The sequence below is a fragment of the Tauraco erythrolophus genome, chromosome 16, assembly GCF_009769465.1.
Source record: "Tauraco erythrolophus isolate bTauEry1 chromosome 16, bTauEry1.pri, whole genome shotgun sequence".
NCBI classification, from domain to species: Eukaryota; Metazoa; Chordata; class Aves; order Musophagiformes; family Musophagidae; genus Tauraco; species Tauraco erythrolophus.
This window is the reverse complement of record NC_141480.1, coordinates 20,312,923-20,330,399: the sequence shown is the minus strand read 5'-3', so window position 1 is coordinate 20,330,399 and position 17,477 is coordinate 20,312,923. Positions and strand designations below refer to the sequence as shown.

The 17,477-nt window shown below is 54.2% G+C and overlaps 1 protein-coding gene and 1 pseudogene across 1 annotated transcript; both read left to right on the top strand.

The window, feature by feature from the left end:
- The first annotated feature begins 6,620 nt into the window (after positions 1-6,620).
- Positions 6,621-9,627, top strand: LOC147527683 (protocadherin beta-16-like; annotated as a pseudogene).
- A 1,250-nt stretch (positions 9,628-10,877) lies between these two features.
- On the top strand, positions 10,878-13,319 carry LOC147527682 (protocadherin beta-15-like). The gene has a single exon (XM_086621858.1). The coding sequence runs from the start codon at positions 10,878-10,880 to the stop codon at positions 13,317-13,319; it is 2,442 nt and encodes an 813-aa protein (XP_086477984.1).
- The last annotated feature ends 4,158 nt before the right edge of the window (positions 13,320-17,477 follow it).

The following is a 17,477-nucleotide window of genomic DNA, read 5'->3' as shown; positions in this document are numbered from 1 at the left end:
CCCATGTGCATTTCCCGCATTGGCCGCCTGGTGCCGCTGTTGGACAGCGCTGGGCGAGTATCGCTGGTGCCGGGCGGGGGGTGCTGCGGGGAGCACCGGTCAGATGCTGCACGGCTGACATCAGCTGAGAGCTCAGCCCAAATATGCCGCTTGCACTGGAATACGCCCAAGTTCAAAGCCTTTCCGAGGGATGAGCCTCATCGAGAACTGTCTGGAAACGCCGAGAGCACAAGGCAGAAGCCGGGGATGTGAAAGAGGGAGACGGTCTCCTCGGTCCATCCCTGGGAGATGTGGGAGGATTTCGCCGCAGGTCTGGGGTGACTCAGGCAGAGCCCGTTGATCGGTAAGCGCCCACTTAATACCGCGAGAAGGAAATGTTTCCGTTTAGCAGAGTGATGGGGAAAGTGTTAACTGGACTGAACGCAGACTGAGAGAGGAGATCAGTTTATGTGATCTTATTGGCATCACAGAGACGTGGTAGGATGAATCCTACGACTGGAGTGTCAGAATGGAAAGATACAGACTCTTTAGGAAAGATAGGGAGGGGAGACGAGGAGGTGTTGCTTTCTATGTCAAAGACCAGCTGGAGTGCATGGAGCTGCACCTGGGGACGGATGAGGAGCTAAGTAAGAGCTTATGGGTCAGGATTAAAGGGAGAGCAGGGACAGCTGACAGTAGTGAGGATCTGCTACAGGCCACCTAACCAGGAGGACCGAGTGGATGAGGTCCTTTACAGCCAGATAGGAGCAGCCTCACGTTCATGAGCCCTGGTCCTCATGGGGGACTTTAAGCACCCCCAATATCTGTTGGAGGGACAACACAGCAGGGCATAGGCAATCCAGGAGGTTCCTGGAATGCATGGATGATGACTTCCTTCTCCAAGTGATAGAGGAACCAACGAGGAGAGGTGCTTTGCTGGACCTTGTTCTCACCGACAAGAAGGGACTGGTGGGAACATGACGCTCAGGGACAGCCTTAGCTGCAGTGACTATGAAATATCAGAGTTCAAGATCCTCAGGGAGGCAAGGAGGGTGCTCGACAAGCTCACTACCCTGGATTTCAGGAGAGCAGACTTCAACCTCTTCAAGGATCTGCTTGGCAGAGTACGATGGGATGAAGCCCTGGAGAGAAGAGGGACCCAAGAAAGCTGGATAACATTAAAGGATCATCTCCTCCAAGCTTAGGAATGGTGCATCCCAACAAACAGGAAGTCAGGCAGGAACACCAGGAGGCCTGCATGGATGAACAAGGAGCTCCTGGACCAACTCAAACACAAAAAGAAGGCCTACAGAGAGTGGAAGCAAGGACAGGTAGCCTGGGAAGAGTACAGAGAAACTGTCCGAGCGACCAGAGATCAGGTTAGGAAAGCTAAAGCCCTGATAGAGTTAAATCTGGCCAGGGACATCAGGGCAACAAGAAAAACTTCTATAGGTATGTCAGTGATAAAAAGAGAACTAGGGAAAACGTGGGCCCTTTCTGGAAGGAAATGTAAGACCTGGTTATCCAGGATATGGAGAAGGCTGAGGTACTCAATGACTTCTTTGCCTCAGTCTCCACTGGCAAGAGCTCCAGCTGCACAGCCCAAGTCACAGAAGGCAAAGGCAGGGACTGGGAGAATGAAGAACCGCTCACTGTAGGAGAAGATCAGGTTCAAGACCATCTAAGGAACCCAGAAGGTGGACAAGTCCATGGGACCTGATGAGGTGCATTCGGAAGTCCTGGGGGAACTGGTGGATGAAGTTGCTAAGCCACTATCCATCATATTTGAGAAGTCAGGGCAGTCTGGTGAAGTTCCCACGGACTGGAAAAGGGGAGACATAGCCCCCATCTTTAAAAAGTGAAAAAAATGAAGACCCAGGGAACTACAGGCCAGTCAGTCTCACCTCTGTGCCCGGCAAGATCATGGAGCAGATCCTCCTGGTGACTATGCTAAGGCACATGGAAAGTAAATGGGTGACTGGTGAGAGCCAACATGGTTTCACTAAGGGCAAATCCTGCCTGAAAAATTCGGTGGCCTTCTACAATGGGATTACAGCGTTGCTGGACAAGGGAAGAGCAACTGACATAATTTACCTGGACTTGTCCAAAGCATTTGATACTGTCCCACACAACATCCTTGTCTCTAAACTGGAGAGACACGGATTTGATGGATGAACCACTTGATGGATAAGGAATTAGCTGGATGGTTGCACTCAAAGAGTTGCAGTCAGTGACTCGATGTTCAACTGGAGGCCAGTGACGAGTGGTGTTCTTCAGGGGTCAGTATTGGGGCTGGTGCTGTTCAATATCTATCAATACCAAGTTGTGTGGTGTGGTTGACACGCTGGAGGGAAGGGAAGCCATCCAGAGGGACCTGGACAGGCTTGAGAGGTGGATCTCAAGAAGTTCAGCAAGGCCAAGTGCAAGGTCCTGCATGTGGATTGGGGCAATCCCAAGCACAAGTACAGGGAGGGAGGAGAATGGATTGAGAGCAGCCTGGAGGAAAAGGACTTGGGAGTGTTGCTTGATGAGAAGCTCAACATGAGCCAGCAATGTGCGCTGGCAGTCCAGAAAACCAACTGTATCCTGTGCTAAATCCAGAGTAGGGTGGGCAGCAGTTCGAGGGAGGGGATTCTGCCCCTCTACTCTGCTCTTGTGAGATCCCACCTGCAGTACTGTGTTCAGTTCTGGAGTCCCCAACACAAGAAGGTCATGGAGCTGTTGGAGTGAGCCCAAAGGAGGGCCACAAAGATGATCTGAGAGCTGCAGCATTTATCCTATGAAGACAGGCTGAGAGAGTTGGGACTGTTCAGCCTGGAGATAAGAAGGCTTTGGGGTGATCTTATAGCAGCCTTCCTGTACCTAAAGGGGGCCTACAGGAAAGCTGGAGATGGACTCTTTACAAGGGTGTGTAGTGACAGGACAAGGGGCAATGGCTTTAAACTGAAAGAGGGGAGATTTAGATTAGATGTAAGGAAGAAATTTTTCACTCTGAGGGTGGTGAGGCACTGGAACATGTTGCCCAGAGAAGTTGTAGATGCCCCATCCCTGGAAGTGTTCAAGGCCAGGTTGGATGAGGCTTTGGGCAACTGCCCATGGCAGGGGGTTTGGAACTAGGTGATCTTTGAGGTCCCTTCCAACTCAAATCATTCTATGACTCTACAATCTCTCAGAAAAATAACCACAAACAGGACACATACCAGTGGTATTTACAGTACAATGGACAACCAGAAGGTTGGAAACGATTCTCCCAGCTTTCCTCACGTTTGCATCCAGCACAGGGCTCAGGGCAGCAGTTGCGCAGTAGAGTTGGGAATTCAGGCGCTGGCTGAATGCTAGAGGTGAAGGAAGAAATTCATCCTGGGAGGTGCCTGGGAATGAGAGGTGGGAACGTTGGACTCTCTTTGCTCTCGAGCACGGAAACCCCAGTGACTTGGGGAAGCATCTGTGCCTTTGGTCTTCAGGAAACTGCTCCTCCCAAGCCACCAAGTCCTCCCGGTGTGCTGGAGATGAATGGGTAGTGGCTCCAGGGATGGGGAAGAAGCCTTTATCCAGAGGGGAACAAAACCCAGCCTGGGGCGTCTGAGATTTCACTCAGCAGATCTGAATTCCCAGCTGGAAGACCAAGAAGGGATTTTGGAAACTGAAGTTGCTGAGGCTGCAGGTTTGTGGGCAGAACCCTCTTTAAAGGAGCACTGTGTTCTGAAATAGACATACCAGGAACTGAGCAGGGCATGTTGCTGTAGCTCTTTTCTAGTGTTAAGAACTGATTTTTAGGTCATTTTAAGCTCCCTTCTCAGGATAAAGACATCATCACTAAACCAAAAAACGAGGAAGCCTGCAACATCACTATGTGCTCTAGGAGGTAAGTGAATCCCTGACACGTATGCAAATTACATTATTCCTATGGCTGTGGTTCCTTAGTCTGTCCTAAACCACAGTGTGCCGCCTTCTTTTTTCCAATCATGCACATCCATTTTATCATTGTCGCCCAATGGAAAACACAAGCATTAGCCATCCAGTGGTGCACGGTGAGTGACCCTCTTTATTTCATGCTTCTCTAAAATCTGCAAGAATATGAGCTTCACTCTTAGAGCAGCGTCTTCTGATGTGCAAAGATACGGTCCTAGCCAAGAGCTCCATTAAGCATCACTGTTCCTCTTCCACCCTTCTACACCTGAAGCTGAAGGACACCATTTATCTTCTGAAATGAGCGGAGTAACGATTACAGAATTCCTGCAGTCAGGGTGGGAAGTGTCTGTGGAAGCTCTTCTCAGCTTGTGTCTCTTCCCTGCTGTGTAGTGGTGCCAAGGATTGGGTTATGGAGAAGCAAATATGCCTACCGCTCTCAGAGATGCCAAGAGCTGAGCAGGAGCACAAAGCGCATGGATTCCAGGTGTTACTGTTATTTTTGCACAGCGCGAATGAGGAGAGATGCCACGTTCTCATCGTGTCTACTCCCGTACTTGGCCTACGGTTGGTTTTACATCAAGTTCCTGGGTTGGTGATAATGACAGAAACCAGGCAGATGGACACGTCCCTGGCAGGGAAGAAAGGAAGAAAGAGCTGACCTGACCTTTGATGGAAGTGAGCCTTTTAGATCCTACCACGCTTCCAAGTCAAGGGACGGTAAGAGGAAATCATCAAAAATGGCTGCATCCTTGCAAAGTCCTCTAGTAGCTGAAATTCAGGGGAATCCTGAAGTCAACCCTGATTGTTACTTTCTCCTACTGATAGAGTTCCGAAGTTTTTATTTTAAAACTTGTGAAGGCATCAGCGAATTTCTAGGGCTTCACCTGGTGAGTATAAAAATAATAGGAAAAACTCTTAGGAAATTAATGGAAAGGAGTTAAAACCAGAGAGGTTAGGATACTTTCTATATTAAAAAAAAAAAAAAATCCTTTTCTAGTAAAAGTTGAATTCAAATTGCTTGAACCAAAACCAAGTCGTGCAAGCCATGTTTTGTTTTCTCCTCCGTTTTTCTATTCCGTTAGAGCAGGACTGCTCTTGGCGACAGCCGTGCCCATCTCCAGCACACGGCGTGTGCCTTTGCTGGCTCCGCAGCAGCAGGCGCGGTGTAAATCGATCCCCAGGGCCGGCGACGAGTGCCTGACCCCGGGGTTTTGAGCCGGTCTCCGGCACCGATCCTGCCTCGCGCTCCCCTCCCACCACCGTTTCCCCACACTTCTTCCTCCCAGGTCCGCCCCTGACCTCTCCCTTTTATCGAATTAGATCCTTTTATCCGAATGAGGTTAATTCCCGAATTAGAATCAGCCAATAACAAGCTTTGCATATTCCTAGAACCCCGTTGAATCCTCTCGTCATCACTTTGCTCTTTCCTAAGAGACCCTTTCTCATAATCTCTTTGGTATGGTTGTTGTTAGGGTTTTGTGTTTTTTTTCTGCCCCTTACGACGTTCACGGCGTTTAACACTTGAATGGTTCCTTTAATGGCCCGTCGACCGGCGGCCTTAGATCTCTGGTCTTTGCTCTTGTCTCCGTCAGCTCCTGCTCGTTGGCCTTTGTGCAGCCGGGGCTTTAATTCAGGACCTGTTGGTTTCCTTGTCTTTTATCTGCAAGAGCCGTTGGCCCCATGTCCTTACCCAGGTACAGGAGTTGGGGTTTGCCCCCGGAGTACGGGGAGCTTTAAGGTATTTCGGAGCCTCTGTGGGGCCATCAGAGGAGAAGGGACTGTGTAGCTCCAAAGCACGCGAGCAGGTTGCAGCATTTCGGGGTTTGTGGGGACATTTTCACGAACGTGTTATACAATGACACACCTTATCAGGGGTGCGCCAGCAGGCTGGAGGTGTGGATAAGGATACTCCTGACAATAAAAGAGAAAAACCATAGAAAAGCGTTAAAGTTGTGTGTCATTTGGGCGAGGTGTGCAACACAATGTGAAAACAGCAGAAGGATGATGTGCTCTAGAACAGCAATATCATTCCAGTGTGTTGTGAGCTGGGGGATGGGGAAGCATTTGATCTCGGGACCTTTCCCTGGCACCTACTCTCGTATTCCATAGCGGAGCTTCTGTGACCCGCCCCACTTGACAACCGTCCTGTGCTCACCAACAAGGGGAGAAGAGAAGGAAAATCCCGCAATGCAGGGGTGGCAGATCTTGCAATGTCTGCACAACAGAGAAGGAAACAGAGAAAAAGGAGCTGGCAGTTGCGAGCTGGGAAGTGATATGGGTATCACTTATAGAGACCAACGCTCTATAAGCGGGGAGGGATCCTGCTTGCAAGCAAGGAGAGCGTTTCCACAGCACCTTTCGGCTTCGCTTTGGCACGGAGAAGGCAGATTGAAGGGGCCAAGTGCCAAGCAGCAGCTGTGCCCGGCAGGAGAGAGAAGGCAGAGGGAAATATTCCGCCTCGCGACGCTGGGTGGGGGTGTTGGCCACGGAGCGGCTCGTTCCTCTGCCCGCACCGGGTTTAACGGCAACGGGAGACAAAGACACAAACCAAAAAAAAAAAAGCGGTGTGAGCTGCTCGGGAAGGACTGCAGGGGCACGGAGTCGGGGTGCTCGGGGGCTTTCAGACGCCCTCAAGCCCCGGGGATTTCTGACAAACGTCTCTCTGCCACGGACGCTGCTTGAAACCGCCGGGACCCAGGGAGGACGGCGGGCGGCTTTTGCGGAGAGCAATGGCGTGGGGGAGCCGGAGCGGAGGCAGCGAGAGGCAAGTGATCTGGTTGATTGTGAGCGTGTGCGTGTGTCAGAGCGGGGCCGAAACCCTCCGCTATTCTCTGGCCGAGGAAATGCAGAGGGACTCCTTGGTGGCCGATCTCGCCAAGGACCTGGGGCTTTCTCCGAGCCAGCTCGCGGCTCGCAAGGCCCGCGTTGTGTCCGAGGGGAACGAGCGGCTTTTCCGCCTCAATCAAAACACCGGAGTCCTGACGGTAACGGAGTCATTGGACCGAGAGGAGATGTGCCCGCGGAGCGATAGCTGCACGCTCTTCTTTCAGCTATTCTTTGAAAATCCGTTGCAGCTGATCCGAGGGGAGGTGGAGGTTCGTGACGTGAACGACAACTCGCCCGTGTTCCCGGAGAAGGAGATGGTTTTAGAGATTCTGGAAACGACACCTCCTGAGACTCGTTTTCCTCTGCAAAGCGCCCAGGACAAGGACGTGGGCAGTAACGGTTTGCAGAACTACAGCCTCGGGTCCAATTCGTACTTCTCTCTCGCTATCGGAACAAGGAAAGACGGAGTCAAATACCCGCAGCTCGTCCTAGAGCGGCAGCTGGACCGCGAAGAGCGGCCGGAGATGAATTTACTCCTCACCGCTACCGACGGGGGCTCACCACCCAGGTCGGGCACGGCTCAGATCCGGATCGTGGTGCTCGATGCCAACGACAACATCCCGGTGTTCAGCCGGGAGGTCTACGAGGTGCGCCTGGCCGAGAACAGCCCCCCGGAGCAGCTGGTGGTCAGAGTCGCGGCCGCCGATCCCGACGCGGGGTCCTACGGGAAAGTGCGGTACGCCTTCACCCAGATACTGGAGCGGTCCTGGCAGCTCTTCCAGCTGAACCCGGACACCGGGGAGATTCGGGTCTCGGGCAACTTGGACTTCGAGGAAGAGAAAAGCCACGAGATGATGGTGAGAGCCACGGACGGCGGGGGGACTGTCTGCGCATTGCAAAGTGCATGTGGAGATCTTGGACGTGAATGACAACGCCCCGGAGATAGCGCTCACCTCCCTGACAGCCTCCATTCCCGAGGACGCCCCGGCCCGCACCGTGGTGGCCCTGTTCAGTGTGCGGGACCGGGACTCCGGCGACAACGGCAGGACAGAGTGCTCGATCGAGGGCGACGTGCCCTTCAGTCTCACTCCCACTTCCGATGGTTACTACGAACTGCGTACGAGCGCGGCGCTGGACAGGGAGAGGACGGCCGAGTATAACATCACGGTGACCGCCCGGGACTGGGGCAGGAGGCGGCTGAGCTCTCGGGAAAGCATCTTGGTGCAGATCGGCGACGTGAACGACAACGCGCCGGCGTTCATCCAGGAGCTGTACAGCATGTCGGTGGCGGAGAACAACGGCCCGATGCTGCGGATCGGCAGCGTGAAGGCGACGGACGCGGACGCGGGAGAGAACGCGCGCGTCAGGTACGCGCTGGTGCGGCAGGAGGGTGAGGAGCAGCCCGAGGTGGCGGTGAACGCCGAGACCGGGGACGTTTACGTGGTGCGGCCGCTGGACTACGAGCAGGTGCGCGCCTTCGAGGTGGCGGTGCGCGCCGCCGACGGCGGGGCGCCGGCGCTGAGCGGCCAGGCGGTGGTGCGCGTGCTGGTGCGGGACGAGAACGACAACGCGCCCGTGGTGCTGCACCCGCGGGCCGAGGGCAGCGCGGCGTCGGGCGAGCTGGTGCCGCGCTGGGCGCGCGCGGGCTACCTGGTGGCCAAGGTGGTGGCGGTGGACGCGGACGCGGGGCAGAACGCGTGGCTGTCGTACGAGCTGGCGAAGGCGACGGAGCCGGGGCTGTTCCGCGTGGGGCTGCACAGCGGCGAGGTGCGCACGGCGCGGGCCGTGGCCGAGAGGGACGCGCCCCGGCAGCGGCTCGTCGTGCTGGTGCGAGACCGCGGGCAGCCGCCGCGCTCCGCCACCGCCACCCTGGCCATCGCCCTGGCCGACGGCTTCTCCGAGGCGCACTTGCGCCTGAGCGACGAGGCGCCGGCCGCCGAGCCCGACGGGCCGCTCACCCTCTACCTCATCGCCTCCCTGGCCTGCGTCTCGGCGCTCTTCCTGGCCACCGCGCTGGCCGCCGTGGTGCTGAAGGTGCGGCGGGCCGGGCGGAGCGAGGCGGACACCTTGCCCACCTTCCCCAAGGCTGCCCCGGAGAGCGACGCCGGCTCCCTGCCCCGCAGCTACGTCTACGACGTCTGCTTCGCCGCCGGCACCGTCAACAGCGACTTCCGCTTCCTCAGGCCCCTCTTGCCCTGCTTCCCCGCCGGGCTGCCCGCCGGCCCGGCCCAAGCGCGGAGCTCGCTGTGCTCGCAAGAGGCGGCCAACCTCGGCGAAGAAGGCGACTGGGCTGCGCAGGTGAGGGGCGTGTACCGGGCCGAGGCGAGGGGGGAGCGGGGAGGGAGCAGCGCGGGGGGTGGGTGGGGGGGTGGGTGGGGATCACTGCTGGGAGTAAGGACTATGGATGTTGTGGAGCTGGTGGTGGAGGTGGTGCTTGGGCGGGAGGAGGGGGTGTTCGGCGTCCCCCGCACTGCTGTTATGAGCTGGTTAGATCGAGTCTTTGGCGTCACCCCGACGAGGGGCTGTTGGACCATGAGAAGCTGAGAAGTAGGGATATGGATGTATGAACCGTAGTAGCCTCAGGTGAGACAAGGATGTCCACAGTGGCGTATGATTTCGAGCTTTAGATTGACCCCGTTCCGGTCAGAGACTCACCGCCTGGTCCAAACTCCTCTTAACCTCCCCAACCTCTGGGTAGAGAAGAGGTGTGTCACACACGCAGTGGTGTAAGACAGGCCCTGCTTACCTTCAGCGCCCAAATGACAACCTGCACCTCTCTGTTCTTTGCAGGGCAGAGCTCCCCTCTCCGAAGACACAGGTCCCAGTCCTGGGGAAGCAGCTTGCCCTGCAAACAGGGCGATGGAGCTCAATGTCAACTCTGCTCAAAACCCTTGGCTCGCCCACCAGTAAGTGAGGAGAGAGACAAGCATGTCTGTCCTCACCGGCTAATGTCCCACAGGGCAAAGAGGATGAAGAGAGCAAACACCCACCAATAAAGGCCCAGGGAGGTCTAAGGCTTCTCTGCGAGAGAGCAAAACCGCTCTCCTCTTGAGCAGGACATGATTCGTGTAGGTGTTTTGTAATTGTGAGACGGATGGAGGAGGAGGACTGTGTTGCATGTTCATTACACTGAGACTGGGTGTGTGGTTGTAAGAGTGCTACTGCTTCTAGACGTTAAAGGAAATCCTGAAACCTGGAAGCAGATCTTCAAGATGACTTTTCCCTATATCACCTTTTTTATGTTTTTTTTTTTCCTTATGCAGAGGGCTCTGTAATGGTGTCTTGTTTTTCTGCACTCTGTTCCATACCAGGCCAAACAGATATTAAGCAAAACTAAGTGGTGCTTGCAAAGGAATTCCTTAATAACAAGCAGAAGTTGATGACATCAGAAACGGCTGACGTTGGCACACTTTGTAAAGTTGACCAATAATTTACAGGTTCTCCATACTGTAAAGAGTGAGCTTTGAGCAATGTATCTTTTTTTTTTTCCCGATAAGCTGAAGTTAAACAACACTTCAGGATTGGCGAGCATGAAGTAGAATTAGTGCTGTTTGTAATGCTACAGTAAATCGGCTAAACTGCTTCCAATAAACGTAAGGCACTGTGGAATATTTGGCGTCAAGAAGCTTTCTGTAGTTATGTTTGGGTTTTTTTTATCCCATAAACCAGTAAAACCCCCTCGGAACTCCGGTCGGGTGAGGCTGCTGTGGCGAAGGTCCCTCGTCACAGCCAGGGCCGAGGAACGAGCCGCCCCCAGAGCGGCATTTGGGGACCAAGGCCGGGCTCGGCGGCAGCGCGGGCAGCGGGCGGCGGCGGGCGCAGTCCCGCCTTGGGCCGCAGGGTGGCGCTCCCGGCCAAGGCGGCGCCGAGCGGCTGCGGGCGGGGAGGCGGCCGAGCCCAGCCCGGCCCTGCCCAGCCCAGCCGAGCCGGGCAGCCGCGGCGGCGGCGAGCGGGGCCCCGGGCCAGGCGCTGCCGGGCCGGCGGCCGCACTGGGCGAGAGGGACGAACGGACGGAGGGAGGGACAGACGGACGCACGGACGGAGGGACAGAGAGAAGGCGGCTGCCCGCCGCCCCTCCGCGCCGCGCTGCTGCCGGGCGCCGCTTTCCGCGGAGGACTGCGCGGGCGATCGGCGGGACGGAGGCTGTCCGGCGGCCCGGGATGGCGATCGCAAGGCAAGTGCTTTGTCTCTCTGCTTTGCTCTGCCTGCCGCACGCTCGCTGCGAGCCCATCCGCTACTCCGTAGCCGAGGAGGGGGCGAGCGGCTCCGTGGTCGCCAACGTGGCGGAGGACTTGGGGCTGGCCCCGGCGCAGCTGTCGGCTCGCCGCGCCCGCCTGGCCTCGGAGGACGGCCGGCAGCACTTTCGCTTGGAGCGCGGCACCGGCCGCCTCGTCGTGGCCGAGAGGCTGGACCGGGAGGAGCTGTGCGGGCGGGCCGCGACGTGCACGCTCCCCTTCGAGCTGCTGCTGGCAAAACCCCTGCAGTTCTTCCGGCTCGAGGTGGCCCTGGAGGACATCAATGACCATTCGCCCCTTTTCCCGGAGGAACGAGTCACCCTTAGAATCCCGGAAACGAGTGGGCTGGGCTCGCGTTTCCCGCTGGAGGGGGCTCGGGACCTGGATGTCGGCAGCAACAGCATCCAGGCATACAGCATCGCTCCCGACAATGAGTACTTTAGTGTCTCCTTTGGGAGTCGGGTTAAGGGCAAGGAGTATGTGGAACTGGTGTTGGAAAAGCAATTAGACAGAGAGGAACAGGCAGAGGTGGATTTCAGTCTCATTGCAGTGGACGGGGGTTCTCCGCCCAGGAGTGGGACCACCCAAATCCACATTGTAATTCTTGATGTAAATGACAATGCTCCAGTCCTTACACAGGAGCTGTATATTGGACAGGTTTTGGAAAATGCCCCGGAGGGCTCTGTGGTTCTCAGCGTGGTGGCAACCGATCAAGATGCGGGACTTAATGGGGAAATCTCCTATCAGTTCAGCCAAGCATTGGGCCAGAGCCACTCGGCATTTGCGATTGACCCAATGAGCGGTGAAATTAAACTCACAAAGCCCCTGGACTTTGAGGAAGCAGATAAATACGAGCTCAGTGTGAGGGCCACAGATGGTGGGGGCCTCTCAGCATTCTGCAAGGTGTTGGTGGAGGTGGTGGATGTGAATGACAATGCACCAGAGCTGGTGGTCAGTTCCTTCAGCAGCCCCCTCCCTGAGAATGCGTTACCCGGGACAGTGGTCGCCCTCTTTACTGTCAAAGACCGGGATGGAGGTACCAACGGGAGGATCTCCTGCTCCCTTGAGGACCAGCTGTCATTCTCCCTGCGACTGGCCTATAAAAATTACTATGAGCTGGTGACCGTGAGCACGCTGGACTGGGAGGAGATTGCTCAGTACCACCTGACTGTCATAGCATCAGACGCGGGGTCCCCTCCTCTAACCAGCACCCACACCTTCACAGTGGATATTTCCGATGTCAACGACAATGCTCCTGTCTTCAACCAGACATCGTACACCATGTACGTGCGTGAGAACAATGTCCCTACGGTGCTCGTTGGAGCCGTAAGTGCCACAGATGCTGATGTGGGTCCCAATGCCAAGGTGACGTATTCGCTGGCACCAGCCCACCCTGCAGAGCGGCCTCCCTGCTCCTGCATCTCGGTGAACTCTGAGAATGGGCAGGTCTTTGTGCTGCGGCCTCTGGACTACGAGCAGGTGAGGCAGATTGAGATCCTGGTGAGCGCCTCCGATGCGGGGTCACCTCCCCTCAGTGCCAATGTCACCGTCCGCCTTGTCGTGGTGGATGAAAATGACAATGCGCCGCTGGTGCTGCACCCAGCCCAGGACAGCAGCCCACCGTCCAGCGAGCTGGTGCCCATGTCGGCTGAGGCGGGGTACCTTGTCACCAAAGTGGTGGCCATTGACGCCGACTCAGGACAGAACTCGTGGCTCTCGTACCAGCTACTGAGGGCCACCGAGCCTGGGCTGTTTGCGGTGGGTGCCCAAAGTGGGGAGGTGCGGCTGAGGAGGCCGGTGACGGAGAGAGACACCGTGAAGCAGAAGCTCGTTGTCCTGGTGCGAGACAACGGGCGGCCACCGCTGTCGGCCACCACGGCCCTGACCGCACTCCTGCTCCATGACTTCTCAGACATGCACCTACCACACAGCAGCCTGACCACGGAGGACGAGGATGGCTCCCTGACAACCTATTTAATCATTTCCTTGGTCTTCATCTCCCTTGTCTTCCTCATCTTCACAGCAGCCTTTGTGACTCGCAAGGTGTGCAAGAGGAAGGAGCTGAAGGGTGGACACGTGCTTTACAGCGCCGACAACTTGCAGAGCGGCCTGGCTGATGCAGCCACTGCGGGGACCCTGCCCCACGCCTATTGCTATGAAATCAGCCTCACGACGGGCTCGGGCAACAGCGAGTTCAAGTTCCTGAAGCCCATCCTCCCCAGCCTGCCCCCACAGCACTGTGCCATGGGTGGGGGCACTGAGGAGGAACAAGATTTCCCCTGTGGCCCCCTCGTCATGGAGGACGTGGCACCAGACAACCCTGGGACGCTCTCTGCGGAGCAGTTCAATAGTCTTTCCTTTAACTAGTATGGAGTCAGCTTCCTGCCTTGCGTAGGAAGAGGCCCGGGCTACTACGGGTGGCAATGGTTCCTCCAGAGTAAATCTGCATTTGCCAAGGATGTCACTGATTTCTCTCAAATTCCTAAGGATGGTGGTGTCCCCCTCCAAAAAAACAAAAGCAACCAAAAGAAAGTAAAGGCTCCCTCAGTCTGGTAATAGTATGTTTCATGTTTATTAAGTCTGTTTCTGAAATGCTTTGAGGGTGGGGTTAGGTCCAGGGCCCCCAGCTGAGCTCTTGTCTCAGTTGCTGTAAGGCCAGATCGTGGACCTCTTCTTCTGTGATGTAACGCGGTGGCACCGTCAGGCAGAGAAATCACATCCTGGCTGAAATGCACGTAGCTCTCGTCCTGGGTCAGAAAAGCACGGAAGTTGTGAGCACTGTGTTACAGTGTGGTGCACACGAGGCTCTTTCTTCTCTGAGTCCTGGATGTCTTTCTCCCAGATGTGTGGGGTCTGTGTGTTTTGCTTTCTGGTCACTCTGTCTGTCTGTACAGCTGTTGTGTGTCTGCATGTGCTGCTGTAGGGCTGCCAGTGAAGCAGGGAGTTGTTCACATCTAATTATTGTGATGTGCACAATTCCAGCTCAGCAGGCAAGAAGGGAATTTGGACCCTTTGAGTACAGCAGTCTCACCTTCTCTAGGAGAGAGGCAAAATGAGCGACAAGGGTTTCCTTTGGCCCGTACTGGGGCATGGGTGGGCTGTGTCCTTGGGATTGCCTTGGAAATAGAGCAGCACAGATGTTGTTTGGATTGAATGGAATGTCATGGAATGAAACAGAATGGAACAAAATGGACTGGATGTCACGGTGTCCCTCAGGGGTCTGTTCTGGGTCCAGCACTGTTCAACATCTTTGTCAGCGACATGGATGACAGCATTGAATGTACCCTCACTAAGTTTGCCGATGACACCAAGTTGTGTGGTGCTGTGGACTCGCTTGAGGGAAGAGATGCCATCCAGAGGGACCTTGATAGGCTTGAGAATTGGGCCAGTGCAAACTGCATGAGCTTCAACAAGGCAAAATGCAAGGTCCTTCAACTGGGTTGCGTCAATCCTAGGCACAAATACAAACTGGACACAGAGTGGGCTGAGAGTACCCTGAAGAGAAGGATTTGGGGGTGTTTATAGATGAGAAGCTCAACATGTGCCGGCAGTGCGCTCATGTGGCCCAGAAGGCCAACCACATCCTGAGATGTATCAAGAGAAGTGTGGTCAGCAGGTCAAGAGAGGTGATTCTCCCCCTCTACTCTGCTCTTGTGAGACCCCATCTTGAATACTGTGTCCAGTTCTGGTATCCTCACCATAAGAGAGACATAGATTTGTTGGAGTGTGTTCAGAGGAGGGCCACAAAGATGATCCAGGGGCTGGAGCACCTCTGCTACAAGGACAGGTTGCGGGAGCTGGGATTGTTCAGCCTTGAAAAGAAAAGACTTTGGGGGGACCCAATAGCTGCCTTCCAATACCTGAAGGGAACTTACAGGAAGGCTGGGGAGGGACTTTTTACAAGAGTGTCCAGTGATAGGACAAGGGGAAATGGATTTAAGTTGGAAGAGAACAGATTTAGATTAGATCTTAGGAAGAAATTCTTCAGTACGAGGGTGGTAAGACTTTGGAATAAACTGCCCAGAGAGGTTGTGAATGCCCCCTCCCTGGAGGTGTTCAAGGCCAGGTTGGACGGAGCCTTGAGTAGCCTGGTCTAGTTGAGAGGCGTCCCTGCCCATGACAGGGAGGTTGGATGAGATGATCTCTGAGGTCCCTTCCAGCCTATGCCATTCTATGATTCTATGATCCTATGATACTATGATTAGACACAATGTTAGGTCAACAGAGGATAGAGAGGGGGACTAGCTCGAGCCCTTTTCAATTTGACCAGTCTACCAATTTCCCAAGAAAGATGAGACCCTTGTACCCGACCCGCCTGCCACACACCATTTAAGGAGAAGGGAGGTTACCTTGAACCATTTACAATTTGGCCGGTCTGTCAGGCTTATGCTGACAGCGTCACTGGGACAAATCCCTCTGGAGATTCCACTAAGTCAGAGGGTGTTCGTGTGACCTGTTCAGGGACCCTCACGGGCAGCGCACCCGGCAAATCCCTTATATCCCCTGTAGCAGTTGTTGAAGTTTCCGGAAACTTATATTTATACGTGACAAATTTTATTACATGTGCTTGTGACAGGATACAGATTCAGAGACAGTCGGTGACAGGTACTGACTGCGAAAACAAAACTGATCCGGGATAATTCTAAGTAGCTGCAAGATGTTAGTAACTGAGCGCGCGTCACACAGAGCTCTTACCCAATAGGTAAGGGAGGAGAAGAGAGGTCCAGCCTGTTGGCTTATCCCAGACGTTCCGATGGAGGTCTTCCCCCAACACTGCCTTCTCTTAAGCCATTTTTATAATTTAGGTGCAGATTGAGTGACTCCAGTCATGTATATCTTTGTCAGGATTGGTGTAAATTTTCCTCACTTTGATTTAAAGGTGTAGACTAGAAGAAATTCAGGGCTTATGCTCAGTGAGGGGTGGTCACAGCCTGGAGGCAGGTAGCTTTTGGGATGGAGGTGTGTTTTGGTATTATAATGATATTATAATGAGCGAAGTTCACTAAAAGGACAAGAATTTTCCAACTTGGAAAATACACATTAACATGGCCTAATTGCCCAGGTAAATGCCTGGTTAAGTCTTGGTGTCCTAACTCTTGATGTCAAGACTGAACCTACCCTCACATAGATTTGAAGCATTCCCCCAGCTCCCTTTCTGCAGGGCTCCTCTGGAGAGCAGCTGTTCTCCCAATCTGTAATTGTGCTCAGCATTACTCCATCCCAGGTGCAGAATCCAGCATTAGAACTTGCTACATTTCATGTCATTGATGATTCCTCAATACTCCAGTCTATCTAGATTCCTCTGTGAGGCCTCTTGCCCCCCAAGACAGTCAACAGCACCTCCCAGTTTGGTATCATCAGCGAAGTTGCTAATGGTGCCTTCAACTCCTGCATCCAGATCATTGATAAATACATTGAACAGAACAGGCCCTAGAATTAAACCCTGAGGAACACTGCTGGTGAGTGGTCACCAGCCAGATGTTCCCCATTCACTAGAACCCCTTGAGCCCTGCCCTTCAGCCAGTTCTTCACCCAGCTCACCATGAACCTGCTTATCTTACAGTTGGACAATGTTCCCATTAAGACACTGTGAGGAACAGTATCAAAAGCCTCACTAAAATCCAGATAAACTGCGTCCAACAACTTCCCTTCATCCACAAGGTGGGTGGTCTTATAAAAAAGAATATCAAACTAGTTAAACAGGAGTTTCCCTTGGTGAACTCCTGCTGACTGTGCCTGATGCATTGCTGTTGAAATGCCTTTCAGAGGTACCCAGTATGATCTTCTCTATGATTTTTCCAGGAGCTGAGGTGAAACTAACAGGTCTGTAGTTCCCTGGCCCTCTCCTCACTCCCTTCTTGTAAACAGGAAGAACATTGGCTAGCTTGCAGTCAGTGAGGACCTCCCCAGACTCCCAAGACCTTTGGTAGCTGATGAAGAGGGGTCCTGCAATAACATCCACCAGCTCCTTTAGTACTCTGAGATTAATTCCACAGTTGTTTTGGTTTTCCTCTTGAGCTCCACGCGGAGTCCCCTATTTGGCCAAGCTGTTCCTCTGCCCCGCTTGTTTGACTTTTGACACAGTGGAATTGCTTGTGAATAGACTGTAACTGCACAGAGATGTGACAACATGTTCATTGTCTTTGGAGCGTTGTAAGGAAACTCCACAAGTTGCTTCTAAGGACTTTGTCTGAAGGTAGAATCGAGATGAACTTGGAAAAGGGTGGTTGAGGTTGGTCGCGTCATTGTTGTTCTTGAATTCAGATGCTTTGTGGTGGGAGTGGAAAGCTGTCCCGATAGGATTTTGTGGGTTTGTGTTAGAGCATTTGCCTTCTCCTTTTTGCCCTTTCTCGTTCTCCTCTGTGAACTGTGTTTGAGCATTATCTTGCCTGTTCCTCTGAGGAAGGTGGTCACCCCGCATATAATAAAGGGTTGTTTGAATGAAGGCCGTGTAGCACAGGATATTTGGAAACCCTCACTGTGTCTTGTGCTGCAGTTATGAAGCTGTGAACTGGATACCTTTGT

What these genes read in the sequence shown, in the direction of transcription:
- LOC147527682 (XM_086621858.1), top strand. Translation starts at nt 10,878, where the DNA reads ATGGCGATCGCAAGGCAAGTGCTTTGTCTCTCTGCTTTGCTCTGCCTG.